Genomic DNA, 15,464 nt, shown 5'->3' on the forward strand with positions numbered 1-15,464 from the left:
GAGCCATGGCTTAAAGACTTAAAATGCATTTGCATTTGCAAAGGAAACAATCATATTAAACATACAGTGGTGAGGGCTGGCATGTGGTTCCCAGGGTAGAGAACTTGCTTAGCATGCACGGAGGCCCCAGTGCCAGGCCCAGCAATGCATACCAACTATGCCTCTTCCGGCCTCTGGTGCACCTGCATGTGTATGGCACACACACACACACACACACACACACACACACACACACACACACAAATACATAATAAAATTATACGTGTATTCAGTTTATTGAGACAGGGTCTCTCCGTGTAGCCCTGGTTGTTCTGGAACTCACTCTGTAGACCAGGCTGGCCATGAACTCATAGATCTGCCTGCCTCTGCCTCCTGATTGCTGAGATTAAAGGTGTGCTCCACCACAGCCTGGTTTAAAAAGTATTATTTAATCCCAGCACTTGGGAGGCAGAGGCAGGCAGATCTCTGTGAGTTCTAGGCAGGCCTGGTCTACTCAGTGAGTTCCAGGCCAGCTTCAAAAGCTAGAGCTACCTTGTCTCAAAAGACCAAGTGTGTGTGTGTGTGTGTGTGTGTGTGTGTGTGTGTGTGTATACATACATACATACAATTTAAAAAACAATTTAAGGTTCTCTTCATTGACATAGCAAGTTCAAAGAGCCTGGGCTACATGAGATCCTGTCTCAAAAATTATATTCAGCTATTATATTAATACCAACCTCACATTACTATTTCATATTAAATTCACATTCCTATTTCACATTAATGGTGTGATGTAGGTATGCATGTGCTTTCACACTGACATTGTAATGGGGACAGCTGGTGGCACCACGTCCAGCTGTTGGTGACAGCTGCAGCCCCTTGCTTCTCCTGGCCTCCAAGGCACAGGTACAGCTGAGCATGCTGGAGCTGCCTCACGTACACAGATGACCCTGGGCCACTGGGCCCTTCTCCCAGGGCCTGTGGCTGTTCTTACCAACTGTCGCACACCCAGGCACATAGCCCCCTATCCTGTCACCATCCTGGAGCCCAAGGGTCTGCCTGAGAAAGGCCATGGCACCTCCAGGCAGAGCCCTTGCTCCTTGACCAGCAAGTGCCAGCCACTCTGGCGCTCTGCAGGCTCCAGAGCGCTGTTCTTGTTCCACTGGCTCTCGAGGGCTCTGCTGCTCTCTGATCCACTTATGGGTCTCTGGGTTACCCAGGTTGCTCCTGGTTGGCTCATAGTCAGGTCCTTTCGTGGCGGGGACTGTGGGAGAGCTGTCCTCACACCAGCACGTTCCAGGCTGCTTCTCACCCCTTGAGTCTTCAATGTAGAACCAGAAGGCCAGCTGTTCTGACAGAGGGACCACGCTGTTTAAGTCTGGTTCCTATGATGTGACAGTTAACTTTTCGAGTTTGACACAATCTGCCATCACCTGGAAATTTCGGGAGGGAGTCTCTGGATTAAGTCGGCTGTGAGCATTATCCTGGTTATGTTAATTGATATGAGACGACCTGCCTGCCTACTGTGGGAGCACCATTCCCTACGTAGGGGGTTTTGAGCTGTGAATGTTGAGCTCAGACATGCGCATACCTGTTTGTTTCTGGGGGGACATGGTGACTCCATGTAACAGGCCTACAGACCAGGCTGGCCTCAAGCTCAGAGATCTGCCCGGTTTCTATGATTGCAGATGTGCCATGATCAACTCCCTCACGCTCTTGCTGCTGTGACTTCCTTAGATCCCTGCCATGATGGACCGTAACTTAGAACTGTGAGCTAAAATAACCTTTTCTCACCTAAGTAGCTTTTGTCAGCGTGTTTCCTCACAGCAACAGGAAATGAAACCAAACACTTGAGTTCCTGAGCTGAATACTATCCCTCTTCCAGCTCCTCTGGCTAGGCAGAACCATGGGGATTCAGCCCCTGCCTGCCCTTCTCCAGAGCTCCTGGTTCTCCACCAGGATATAGTCCTCTCTCCACAGCCAACACTTGCAGAAGGGAGTAAATTTACCTCCTCACAGAGGCCACTATGTACTTTAAACACACACAGCTTTCTGCATGTCAAACACATTGGTAATGGTGAGAAACCCAGAGCAGACACAACAGTCAGTGACGGCTTATGTGGCGGCTCAGCACTCTTTAACACCGAGACCATCCCGGCCCTCTCTGACTTGTATTTGAGACAGGGTCCCAATTTCTGCCTTAGGCTGAGTGTTCGGGACCAGGAGTGTGCCCTTCTTGTGTGTGCTGAGAGGTGTGGTGAACCTGCAGTGCTGGGAAAGGTAACATCACGACAGCGCCTTCCCCCAACTCGCGGCAGGGGCAGTGTACAGCTCACACAGCTTCTCAAGGGGCTGACAAACAATGTGGAAACAAACTTGGAACCCAGCACCGACCGCAGATGGGAGAGGGAGAAGGGAATCAACAGGCCATCTTCAAAATATTTTATTATAAAACACAGTACAGGGCTCATCAACAGTCTAACACACACTGCTGGACAACACAATGTCCGTAAGACTGAACTGAGAATTTCAGCCCCCTTAGTCCCAGGGCAGTGCAGCAGGGAGTGGGACGCAGGGACAGCATCCCGGGATGCTGGGCTGACCACTCAACAATGCCAGTCCCTCAGGGGTGGAGGGCCACATCCAGGACTGCAGGCCACCCGCAGCTGGGGCCCAAGTTTGGGCAGAGATGATGTGCTGTGGGCAGGAAACCCCCACAGCCTCCGCTTCAGGCCACTACTTCTTATTCCTCGGCTTTAGCTCTTCAGCTGCGTTACGCAGGAAAATGTAATTTTTCTTTTGGGGATTATAAAACTCGTGTCCCTAAAAAAAGGAAGAAAAAGAAAAAACCCTCCAATGACCTTAGTATTACAGGCAACAGCTACGGTCACAAGTCCTGCCCTGAAAATGCAGAGTAACAGTTCTGTTATACCTGAGCTCTTCCCCTAGGAAGCAGAAAGCCCGGGCCTGGCTGCCAGTCCTGCCTGCCAAGGGTGGCCTTTCCTACAGTCTTCTCCTGGCCCTCAGGGTCCCAGGCTTGACATTAGCCCTGACCTGGGTATTCATAGAGGGGACAGCTCCCAGGAGAGCAGAAGTCTAGGAGCATCAGTGGGTGTGGGTAAAGATGGGCTCTGTACCAAAGCCCCTCTCTGGACCTCACTTATGTAGACCAGGCTGGTCTTGAACTAATAGAGCCCGCCTGCCTCTGCCTCCCCAGTGCTGTGGCTCCCATCAGGACTCGGGAGTGAGCATCTCCTTTTCCAGGTTACTGTGTTAAGTGCTCTGAGGCTCATGGTTGAATGCAGGCCTTTTCTGTGGTGATGCTGGGGACTGAACCAAGGGCCTTGCCACAATGCAAGCAAGCATGATGCCACAGAGCTCACACAGCCTACACCAAGTGTGAGGACGGTCTTGTCAAGCCACTCAGACTCTGTGACCCTCTGCTGCACTGTAGTGTGAACCACCACTCATGGCAAAATGCAGTTACTTTTGTTTTTGAAAGGCTGCTTACATGTGTGTATGGCCATGCATGTCTGAACATTGTATGTTCACCACATGCCCACAGTGGTCAGGAGAGGGCATCAGATGCCCTGGAACCAGAGCAATAGACAATTATTAGCTGCCATGAGGGTGCTACCCTGCTTCCACTCGGGCCTCAGCCTGGCAAGATGGCAGGAGCAGCCTGCAGAGGAAGCCTCAAGCAGCAATAGGAGTAGAGCTAAAGCAGCGATCAAACAGAAAGGAGGCTTACAGGGCTGACGAGGACAGGAACAGAGCACACCTCAGCACTCAGCTAGTGTGTACACATGGGATGGATCCCCAGAAAGGTGGTGCTGTGTAGTGAGATATTCACCATGCTCCCACCTGTGGCACCGACCACGCCCACTGGGTGTGAAGTGACCTGGAGAACTAGGTCTGGGGTGGGGGACCTGGGAGCTCTCTCGCTTCCTGGCTGGGGACAAGAGAGCACCCAGAGGCATCCTTGGAGCAGGAACTGCTGGCGGGTATCTGTCCGTGTTGTAAGCTATTTCTCACTGAATAAACATCTATTCATCCCATCTGTTTTCCCTGATCCTTGTTTCTCCACGATAGTGCTGTGCAGGCTTCTCCAAGGCTGGCACGTGTGCACTCTCTGGCAAAGGCAGAGAGAGAACAGTGCAGAGAAATGGTGTAGAACTTGTGTGGGGTAGGCGGGATGCAACAAAAGTTGGGACAGATGGGAACCCATCAGAAGCAGGGGTGAGTGGGGAAAGTCACTGGGCAGCAAAGGGCAGAGAAGTGGAAACCACGAGGAACGAGCTGGAGGCGTCTCCTCCAGTAGACACTACATACTCCACCACATGCAATGCCTCAAGATGCTGCCAGAACCCTGCCAGCTCCTTACTCTCCCTATGCAAAACTGATGCCACCGGAACAACACCTTGGTGACCGCCCACCCTGCAGCATGCCTAGGTTTTGTGTCCAAGAGCAGGGAGGAGCTCATGATGGCTCTCCATAACAAAACATTCCCACTGTGCAAAGATCTGATCAAAGATGACACTAAACACCATATCAAGAGTTAGGCTGCTACCTCCCCTTATAGGGAGGTGGCAATGGCCTGGCTAAGGGCACACACGTCAGAGAGGAGTTCACAATTCAAATGAAGGCCTGTGGCCCCAGACCCAAGGAGGGCAGGCCCAGAGCTGGCTTGGAGTTCTCACCTTGGACCAGTCATAGCTGGAAGCATAGGCAAATATGTTTCCGTTGTGATTGAAGCAACATGCTGCTATGGGCTGATCTAACTGCTCCGAAGTCTTTAGCTTTGTCCTGGCATCTTTGTCCCAGAAGCTGAACCTACCGTCAGACCCCACAGTAGCAAGGGTGCCATGGACAGGATGGAAAGCAATTCCGTTCACCTGCAAAGGTTGATATGCACAGTGAGAAGCAGAACCAGGCTGCTGCCAATGTAGCTCCCTGCTAAAGTCCAGAAACCAAACACACAGGTGCATTTCACTCCTTAGCCAGGCTGTCTAGGGCGCCTGGCACCCACTGGCTGCACCAAGCAGCAACCTCAGAAAGCATGTGGGATTTCTTTCAGCAAACAAATTTCTCAAACATCACTCTATGTGGGAATTGTATGGACACCCAGAAGGCAGAAAATGCCAATGCCCTGTGTCACAAGCTCTTATTCCAAGCACATCTAGAACAGAGCCCGTCAACAGGTTTGTAAAGGAATACTGAAGTCTGCAAACACAAACACAGGCTCTTCTATGACTTCTGGCTCCAATGACTTGGAGAACCAGCTCCAAGTCTGGTTCGGGGTGGGGGGGGTGGTCTCTTCAAGAGGAAGTACTGCTCGAACGTACTGCATAGATGTCCTGAGGAGCTGAAGTGTTGGTGCCGTTGGATCGATGGCATTTGAAGGTGAAGTTGTCTTTTGCTCTGAAAAGCAAAGGGTATCTCAGTTTCCTTTCAGAACCACTGGAAGGAGCATCCCAGGCAGCGAGAGTCACTTACGGATTTGGAGGGTTGATGTAGTGAATGGCAACTCTGCCCTCAATACTGCCCAGAGCAAAACCAGTCGGCTTGTTCTGTTTGTCTTTAAAAATAGCCACACATCGATGCTGTGGTTAAAATAAAAGAGGGGTCATTATCACCATGTAAGTAAAGCTTAGAACCAAAACCATGACTCAAATAGAAGGTGTGTCTGTCTGCCCAGAGTACTCTCTAACCATTCTATAGCTTCTGGACCTCTCTGTGCATAACCCTCCAAGTTCAAGGGCCGCAGCAGCTGGGCTACCTCAGAGCAGGGCCTCACTTTGATGAGCAGGCAGCCTTTAGGTTGGACACCATGTCTGACCTGTTCCCCTAGCCAGGAAGTGGTGTAACACCAGCCGTCTTACAGAGAACCCTGCACAGGTACACCTAGCAAAGCCAGTACTTTGGCTATCACATATACGGGGATCCAGGTAGGTTCTGTCCTTTTGTCCTGGATAACTGCAGTTACTATAGTAGTCCCTAAGTTCATCCACCATGTAATGACAGGCTTAGTTTGTTTTAGGTGTGAACACCCCACTCACCTGGCTATCACAAGCCTGTTTTCAACACCCTCTTGTTTGTCAAGACAGGGTTTCTCTGTGTAGCCCTGGCTGCTCTGGAACTCTCTGTAGACCAGCATGACCTCAGAGATCCTCCTGCCTCTGCCTCCTGAGTGCTGGGATTAAAGGTGTGCCCCTCCACCACCTGGCACTTGCTTTTTTACTTTGTATTTCTTGTACACACACACACACACACACACACACACACACACACACACACACACACGTATGCAGGCACATGAGTAAATGCACAAGAACCAGAAGGGTGTCAGATCTCCTCCGCTCGCTCTCACTTTGTGTGTGTATTATGTGTTAAGGCAGTTTCCCTGGCCCCATCTCCAGCCCCCTCCCTCAGCACTGAGGTTGCTGTGTGCGTCAGCCCAGCCCATCTTGTCACAGTGCTGGGGTCTGCATTCAGGTCCTGATTATTGTGCCACAAGTGCTCTCAACCATGGCGCCATTTCTTAAGGCCTATCTTCTCTCTTCTGACTTTCTGAAAACAGCACCCCTACCCCCGCCCAACATGTATGAAGTGTTGTCTGGAGGGTTCTCCTGGGGTAATTAGAAACACCGACTGCCTTCTCACATACCTGCTGGCCACATCATTATCTTTGGGGAAGTTTTTAATTGGGTCATTAGTTTTGCTACAAGTTCTTTACACCCCTTAAAAGGCCACCCCTTAGCAACACAGATTTCCTCACTAGTCTCTGGTCCCTGTAGGTTTTCTGTTGCCAGTCGCTTCCTTCCTATGCAGAAGCTTGTTTGATGCGGTTTTACTGGGTTATCTATCTTTTGCCTATGTTTGTGTCCAAGAGATTATAGCATAAAACTGTACGTAACTGCTACGGAGACTTGGGGCTGGGGTGGCAGGAAGAGAGAAAGGATCTGAGGGAGCCTGATGGCTGAGAAGGGAAAGGAACAAAAACTGACTTAAGAGTGATCGCTAGTTTCAAGGGCACAGTGTTCCAGAGGCAGCGCTATCAGTGCCCATGAGAATCCCTGATGGCATGCCACAGGGACTCAGTGGAGAGGGAGAGTGGGAGGTGTGTGGAGGGCGGCTCTCAACAGTGAAGGGAAAGTACCGTAGACAGCTCTCAAGAGGCAAGGACAGCTTGCTCCCCGGGATGAACCAGACAAGGGCTCACTCCAGCGAAGTGCTGGAGAAGTCTTAGCGATGGACTGTGTCAGGTCCCTGAAAAGGCCACAGGAGTCAGGGGACGCTGCACGTGTGGACAGACCCAGCAGGGACAGAAGGAGGCCTTGCAGTCCTACAGCCAGGATAGGGCTGAGCTGGAGCAGCAGAATTAGTCCACACAGATGGGCTGAGTGGGAGCAGTCAGGAGCACTAAGCCACTTGGGGATCTTCTGAGGGACAGGAAAGTCTGGCTCCGCCATGGATGGTAAGTGTTTATGCAAAACAACTGGGCTTGTTTCTTAAATTCACTTCCTCAAAGCAGGTACTGTGTACCTGTGCCTCCCACATCAGCGCCATCTTGCACGCAGCAGGTGCTAATGTACGTCTCTCAATGGTCTCTGGGGCTTCCCACCTGGTGTTTCAGTGGGGACTCTATCCTCCTGAACTCAGAAGGCTGATTCTCCAACTGGTAGACAATCAGGCCTCTCTCTGCAGTGGCCACCACAGCCATCGGGTAGATCTAGGAAACAGAAGAAAGATACACACTTGACACGATGACAGCATTTTAGTCACAAAACCCTAATGTGTGGAAAGTTTAATAGCCCAGGGTATCAATGTGTTTGTGGAAGCAGACGCCACACCTGTAAGCAGAGTACTCACACATACCTGTGTCACTCTGGCTGGTGGGGATGCTTGGGTTTCGTTGTTACTGGTTTTGCTAACAGCACAGGCTGGCATCTTGGACCCTGGCCCTCTCAATGGTATACAGCCTGCGCACCACAGTCCGGGCCTTTGCTCTCACATCCTTTGCAGTTTCTACACTATAAAATGTGGACACTGCGCTAGTGAGAACGAACGGCAGTCATTTCCACCCCGCATGTGGTAATGGCCTGTATTTCAGTGTGTTTTTAAGTACCAGGTGTTTGTTTCTTTTCTGAGACAGGGTCTCATGTGTGAGCCCTTGCTGGCCTGGAACTCGAGCTGTAGAGCAGGCTGGCCTAGAACTACTGGAGATTGTGTTGCCTCTGCCCTGAGAACTAGAATTACAGGCATGGGCAAACATGCTCGGTCAGGTATGTTTCTACATACAGTTTGTGAGTGTCAGCTCCCACCACACACTTTTCTCAAGATGGGTATCTTTACTGTGGAATTACCCAGGGAGTTATAATAAAACCCCAAGACTTAGGTAAAGACACGGAGAAAGCGCTTCCATTTCCATCGCACTCAGGCAGTCACTCAGATGAGAACCACACACACGATCTCCCTGCATCCTTTTACCATCACACCATGCCGTCTCCCCACACGAGGGAGAACAGGTGGTTGGTGGCACATGAACAAATGACCACAAGTCCAGCACTTTCATCTCCTGTCCCAAGGAAAACAAAAAATAAAAACACCCAAAACTCAGGCCTTAGTACTTCTGGACAAAGGCAGCCCAACATCTTGTCCAAGATGAGGGTTTAGATCACCTACAAGCCGCAGGAGGCCACAGAGAGCAGCACTTGCTCAGCAGTTGGGAAGGAAGTGAGACTCTTTACTTACGACATCTGCACAGTAACAGCGCTCAGGGAGTTGCAGGACCATCATAGGATTTGACGACCGGGTATCCCAAAACTGAAAGCCAAGAGGAGCAGCAGTAAGAGACTGCTGGGGGCTGATGCCGCATGGACCCACACCCATCTTGACGGCGTACAACCCCTCAACCACACAGCATACCTTCAGGGTCTTATCCCAGCTCCCTGTCATCACACAGCTGTAGTTTGGGGCTTTGATCCAATGTATGGTCTTAACAGGAGCATCATGCTTTTAAAAGACAAAAACCAGGGAGACACTTGAGCAACCAGCACAATAGCTCTAGTTGTGGAAATTCAAAGGAACTGACATAATCAACTACAGCTACATTCAACAAGAGCAGAATCAGAGAGCGTCTCAGTGCTTGCAGCTGCGCTCTGTCCTAACTGTTCACTGGCATGCATCTATCGGGCTGGGCGGTGCTTCAGTTCAGGCGCTGTGAAACCATGTCAGAAGACTCCCTGCCCTCCAACTGCAGTAGCCTCTGGCACCGCCACTACTACCCTTGTCTGTCTCCACACTGAGAAGCAGCCTTCTGCCCCAAAGGGGGGAAATGCTCCACGGGCACATGGGTGTCCTTCTAACCCAACAACACTGCCGGGCACATGGTAAGCAACCAACACTCACTGAATGGTAGCACACGGGCACGGGAATGTCAAATGTGTCAAGGACCGCCTATACTCGTCTTTTTACAGATTTTTACTATCACTAACTCTCGTCACCGCCTGTATGTACATGGGAGACTTGTGGCAAAGTGCTCTGCAAAATATTAGTACAAATCAGAGTGCTTACAAAATCATGCTATGTACATGTTACAGAGCTTCAGTACTGTGTGTCTCGTGAGCCTACCCAGAGGCTTCTCACCTGTGCTATCTGGATGGCCTGGTTGCTGTTCAGGTCCCACATCTTGGCTGTTTTATCACACGATGCTGTGAAGACTTTGCTCCCATCCTAAAATAAAGCGAAAGTTAACTTTCCATAGCAGCCGACACCTGGGTCACAAGTCTGCTCTGCATTGTATTTTGCTATTATTGAAGAACTAGCACACAGCAAACTGGTCTTGTAATACACACAACTAGAAACTGATTACTAGGAGCTCACATAGGAACAGGGTCTCTAAGAAATCAAGTGGCCCCCAATGGTGGAGGTGCAGCACGCCTTTAATTCCAGCATATGGGAGGCAGAGGTAGACAGATCTCTGAGTTTGAGGCCAGCCTAGTCAACAGAGCTAGTTCTGGGACAGCCAAAACTACACAGAGAAACCCTGTCTCTCAAACAAAACAAACAAAACAAAACAAACAAAAAGCCTTAGAATGTGAGGCTGGGCACACTTATCACAGAGCTCTTACCCACTACATGCGTACCCAGAAAGGGGGGAAGGGACCTTCTGCCTCTAAGGACAGGACATGAGAAGTAATAAATCCTGTATGAATATTCAGAAATGCAGAATCCCCATAGAAAACATTCAGGCCACAGGGCCAATACGGTGAACCTGAAATCCTGATAGGTTCCAATACTTCAACACGGCCACAACTCAATCTTTGCTGAGGTATGGGAGCTCGGAGGCCCGTAGACCTCTGAGTTCTGTGGCAGCCAGCGCTGCACTGAGCCCCTATGGGGTTTGGCTGAGCTCGAGCCCCAGGGCTGTTGCACTTGAAGTTTCAAGTCACCCTCAGGGTTTGTGCCCCCCACCTGCAGATCAAGACGGGAACCTGTCAGCTATTCCCGCTGCACACGCCTTTGCTCTGTTATCACGGATCCCAACCCTCTAAAGCCATAGGTTTAATTACGCACTTTCTTAGTGCCATGGTGTTTTGTCACAGCAGTAGAAAAGTAACTAATACAGACCCTGCCTCAAAAAACAAAAGAAAGACATACATCACTCCAGCAGACATCGAGCACTGGCCCTGTGTGCATCTGCTGGGCTTTTGGGATGGTCTGCCCGCTGTCTTGTACTTCCCAGCAGCGAACCTGTAAGAACAAGACAGATTAATAAGAACAGAGGGGTTCCTGTTATCTGATGTGTACACACCTACTACACTTTACTGCAGGCTTCTAAATCAATCCAGCTACTAACTTGAAGAGCAAACCAAGATAGAGGTACAAGCAAGCGGCTCACTTCCTACTGCTCACACCTAACAAACCCTGCAGCTCACACCTAACAAACCCTGCAGCTCACACCTAACCCTGCAGCTCACACCCAACACTGCAGCTCACACCTAACCCTGCAGCTCACACCCAACACTGCAGCTCACACCTAACCCTGCAGCTCACACCCAACACTGCAGCTCACACCTAACCCTGCAGCTCACACCCAACACTGCAGCTCACACCTAACCCTGCAGCTCACACCTAACACTGCAGCTTGCTCAGCAGCTACCCAGGCTTCCAGAAGTGCCATCATTTTGCAGAGGAAAAAATAAATTCCACTATAGAGAACCACTTAAGTTCTGTGTGCATTTAGTCTTCCTCCAATGCCCACACATCATACGAAACAAACCAGGACAGCCAGAGGACGCGCGGTGTGACCCTATGCCTCCTCACGCTTGTGCTTGCAGCTCTGCTCACCTGTATTCTCACCCTGTCTAACTTCTAACTTCATTAACTCACTATGAAGCAGAGGATGACCCTGAACTTGTGACCCTCCTGGCCCACCCTTCAGGGTAGGATAGCAGGTGTGTGCCACCAAATCTGGTTTTCTTCTAGCATTTTAAAGCAGCAAGTGAAATGAGTAAAATAAGCGTGTCCACCTTGACATCTGTCTCGTCCCCCCCCATCCTCACTGCTGCAGGCCAGTTTGGAATCTTTCCCTAAGCACGGCCCTTAAGCTTGGGTTTCTGTGGTGTTGGGAATGGGACGCAGAGCCCCACACACCCCATGTGAGCGCTCCGCTTCTAGGGCTGCAGTCCCGGTCCTGAGGGCACCAAGTTTAGCTGTGCAGATCTGTGTCCCAGTTTCACACGCTCCCACGTGAAGCTCCGTCCTGAAGCTTGTCCCCCATACTAGGGCTCAAAGCTGCTTCTTTTCCCTAACTTGACTGCTGTGAGCCGCCTCCTGACATCCATGCCCCTTTCCCACCAGAGCCCTCACCTCTCCCTCATTTACTCACTGAGATCAGTGTACAAAGTGCCCAATGAACTAATTAGTGGGTATGGAGAATCTGCCCTGTTATTCTAGCACCTGGGGACAGAGGCAGGCAGAACTCGGGGTTCTAGGCCTGCCTGGTCTACAGAGCAAGTTCCAGGACAGCCAGGTCTACACAGAGAAACCCTGTCTCAAACGAAACAAAAAACCAACCAAACAACAACACCCCCAAACACACAGTATAAATAGTGTAGTTGAGTCAGGAAAGGGGAACCTTTGGGCTGTGCCTGGCTGTGGCGCTGCCATTTAGGACACACACCTTCTACACCATGTCTTAAGATGGCCACATATAAGTCTTAGCCTCGACTCACTCGCAATGGAGCTGAAAGGGAAGCTACCGTCACTAGCCGGCAGTTGCCTGATAGGCACTTACATCATTAGCCCACGATCCTGCAATAAGGAAATTCCCTGGTAAGGTTGGAGGGCTGAAAGACAGACAACCGATGCTATCATCAGGAGAAGACGTTACTTCGATGTCCTGGGAAGGGAAGGCCAGAGTTAAAATTCACACATCATCACCACAAGGCAGTCTCCTTTCTCACCAAACCCCTGGGGCACATCTCTCCTTGCCATGAGAGCTAACTGGATCTGACCCTTCCTCACTGATCAAAAACAGGTACGACAGACAGGTCAGGGAAAATACTAGAGCTGCTGGCTTAGAAACGTGAGGCAGTATCTGCACGAGGTGGCCCCTTCCTACTCCAATTGTTTGGTCGAGTCCTCCTTCCCTGCTATGCAAACAGAAAATAGTACATTCTGCAGAACTGCTCTGACAGCCACACTAAAATTATGCAGAAGCAGCCAGTGAGGCAGCTGTGGTTTAGGTCTGTGTCTGCTGCTGGTCTCCGCTGGCCCTGGACAGCTGTGGCAAGCTGGAAGTGAGGACAGGGTGCTAAGCCTGCGGAGGACGAGTGCTGTGCTGCAATGTGTCTCAATTTCATCCCTCAGGCCATTCCTAGGCCAGCCAGAGACCCCCACCCCACTTCTCTGCACCCCACAGGAGGCTCCCAGGCTCTCTGCCTCTCCAGCTGTCAGCAGTATAGGACACACGGCCTGCTCTTTTTACATGCCGTAAAAAGGGGCTGGGTGATTGATACCTTCATAGGGTTGTGATTATCTGTGGTTGTGCTCCCAAACATGCTGGTCCCACCAGTCCCAAATCCAGAGGCTGATCCAAACAGACTCATGTTGGCTGTAAAACACAAGGTGGAAGATGTTAGGACAGGCCCTTCTTAGGGAAGAGTGCACATCGCAGAGGGATGAGCACACTCTGACGTTAAGCCAGGCCTTGCTCTTCAGCAGAGATTTAAAAATGCAGCAAGCAGACTGTCTAATAAAGGGAGTCTTTCTGCCTATCAGAGTATAATCCCACGCTCAGGCAGAGGGAGGAGCTCTGAGGCTGAGGCCAGCCTGCTCTACAAAGTGAGGACAGTTAGGGCTACACTGATACGGCCTCACGAACACACCCTACTTTTTAGGACAGTTTTAGCCCCTGGAACTATTGAAACGATGCCCTTACCAGCACTGAGGCACAAGCGCAGACCTGTTTCAGCATCTTCATCAGCTGCCAGGGAAGGGCAGTTCTCTCCCCAGAGACAGCTGCACACCAGGCACCCAGCAGGAGGCAGATGGTCGTCCTGAGCTCAGGGTCCCCTCTTGGGAGCTCCCTTCCCTCCTCCTAGCTCAAGGTCTACACGAAGCTCCCTAGGAACAGCCACCAGCCCTCCCACGGGCCCACAGTCTCTTCTTAGGACCTGAAGAAGCCTCAGCACCACCGGGCTTTTCCTCAACAGCACCGTCTCCCAGGCCCATCGCGCTGCACAGAGAGACCACTGCTCCTTCCCCAGGGCTGCTCTGAGATCTAAGTTATGCCAAGTGGCCGGTGCTCAGGCAGTAGCCACACAAGGTGGACAAGCCCGGAGACCCGCAGGATCTGAGCACCATGGGTGGGCTGTGGTGTGCATGCCCAGGCACATGATAACAAACAAGTAATGCAGAAAGAGGTTGTGGTCAGCCTAGTGACGCGACACATGGATCTCAGTACTTGGGATGGAACTGTCAGGAGGATCAGGCCATTCCTAATTATACAGCAAGTCTGAAGCCAGTCTAGTCTACAAGAGAACCTGTTTAAAGAAGCGAAAAACATTTGCATGGTCTAGCACATGCAGAATGCAATAAACAGTTGTTTCCAAAGGAAACCATCTGTGCACTACCAACTCAAGACTCACATGTGCTTAGGTAACACTTCAAACTGTTAATAGCTGGCAGGTTTTTACACTCAGAAATCTACCAAGGCAGTCAGTTTTCCAAAGGGAAGCAACACCTGATCAGTCCACTTGCCAATGAAGGGAAACTGCAAGGAATTTTGGGACCGCATTTGCATTCTGCCGGCTTTATGACGGGAGGTGGGAGCCACAGTCAGCACATTCACATCTGAGGAACCGACTGTGGAGCCGGCCCAGTGTTGTTTGACTACAGCCTGCCTGTACATACCTGTAGGGATGCACTGACTCACGGGCTTCCTGCTTGCAGGGCCAGCGAAGGCAGGCAGGGAGGGAGGGAGGGAGGGGTCCCTGCACAGCTGTGTGCCGTGGGGACGTGGGTTAAGTCTTTACTTTCCCGCCTTTCCACCAGAAACGCTGTGAAACCAAGCCCCCTCAGTCACACACAGCAAGCTCCTCTGTCTAGTAAGGTCTGTTTTATCTGTCACCGTGTGGGTGTGTGCACGGGAGAGCAGCGACCCGGCGGGGCCGCCTCCCCAGCCCAAACCGCCCCGCGGCGGCGCCTTCTCGGGCTCTCTGCCACAGCCTCGCGCAGCCCGCGCTAGCTCAGGACGGTCTTGAACTCGGGGCCTCCGCTCCCCGGTGCGCGCCCCGGCCGCGGGCCTCCGTCAGGGCTCGCCGCAGCCGCGCCCGCCGCCCTCACCTGTCCCCACCCCCGCGGCCCGGGCGGCGCACGCGCACGCGCACGGGGCAAGGGCCGGCCGAGGGCCGCACGCGCGCGGCTGCGGGGAGGCCGGGGCGCGGCCGGGGCGCGGAGGCCCGGGGGTCGCGCGCGCGGCGGGGCGCGAAGCCACGAACCTGTTCTGACGCCGGGCGGGCGGACGGGGCGCGGCCGGCGGACCCCGGGCCCCAGAGCCGTGTCAAGCCGGTGGGAGCTGCCCCGTTACCACAGAAGCACCGCGCACGCGCCTCAAGCCACTTCCGGGACTGCCCGGAAGGCGTCCGGGAGCGACGTTCCTCCGGGCGGGAGGCGGGCGCACATGCGCAAGAGCTCCACTGAGGCCGACAGGAAGTGCCTATGCCAGGAGTTTGTGGGTTGGTGGGAAGTCGGTCGGCCTTTTGGCAGTTGAGGAAGGGAGTTGTTCCCACTCGTATGTTTATTGTTTAAACGTCTCCCATGATCGTCGCACGCAGAGAGGGAGGTGGCTCGGCACTCAAGAGCAGCGGCCTCTTTCAGACGACCCAAGTTCGAGTCCCAGCACGGGACGGCTTACAGTTCCAGGAGAGCCAACGCCCTCTGCTGGTGTCTGTGGCCACTGCATGCACGTGGTACGC

General features: G+C 52.1%; 1 protein-coding gene across 1 annotated transcript; it reads right to left on the bottom strand.

Moving 5' to 3' along the window:
- Positions 1–2,406: 2,406 nt before the first annotated feature.
- Rae1 (ribonucleic acid export 1) lies at positions 2,407–15,051 on the bottom strand. The gene is made up of 12 exons (XM_051185340.1): positions 14,988–15,051; positions 13,005–13,099; positions 12,281–12,385; positions 10,642–10,734; positions 9,628–9,714; positions 8,908–8,994; positions 8,734–8,805; positions 7,604–7,711; positions 5,476–5,582; positions 5,325–5,400; positions 4,680–4,874; positions 2,407–2,802 (listed from the first exon to the last, which is right to left on the bottom strand). Exons 2-12 carry the CDS (start codon positions 13,092–13,094, stop codon positions 2,716–2,718), a joined length of 1,107 nt encoding a protein of 368 aa, XP_051041297.1. The 5' UTR covers positions 13,095–13,099; positions 14,988–15,051; the 3' UTR covers positions 2,407–2,715.
- Between the last annotated feature and the right edge of the window lie 413 nt (positions 15,052–15,464).

Source organism: Phodopus roborovskii, unplaced genomic scaffold (assembly GCF_943737965.1).
Source record: "Phodopus roborovskii unplaced genomic scaffold, PHOROB, whole genome shotgun sequence".
Classification (NCBI taxonomy): domain Eukaryota; kingdom Metazoa; phylum Chordata; class Mammalia; order Rodentia; family Cricetidae; genus Phodopus; species Phodopus roborovskii.

Excerpts from the sequence above, each read along its gene's own strand:
- Rae1 (XM_051185340.1), bottom strand. The coding sequence starts at position 13,094 with ATGAGTCTGTTTGGATCAGCCTCTGGATTTGGGACTGGTGGGACCAGC. Across the intron at positions 5,583-7,603 it reads AGTCCCCACTGAAACACCAG|CATCGATGTGTGGCTATTTT; the intron begins GTGGGAAGCCCC and ends TTTTAACCACAG. Across the intron at positions 4,875-5,324 it reads CTCCTCAGGACATCTATGCA|GTGAACGGAATTGCTTTCCA; the intron begins GTACGTTCGAGC and ends CAACCTTTGCAG.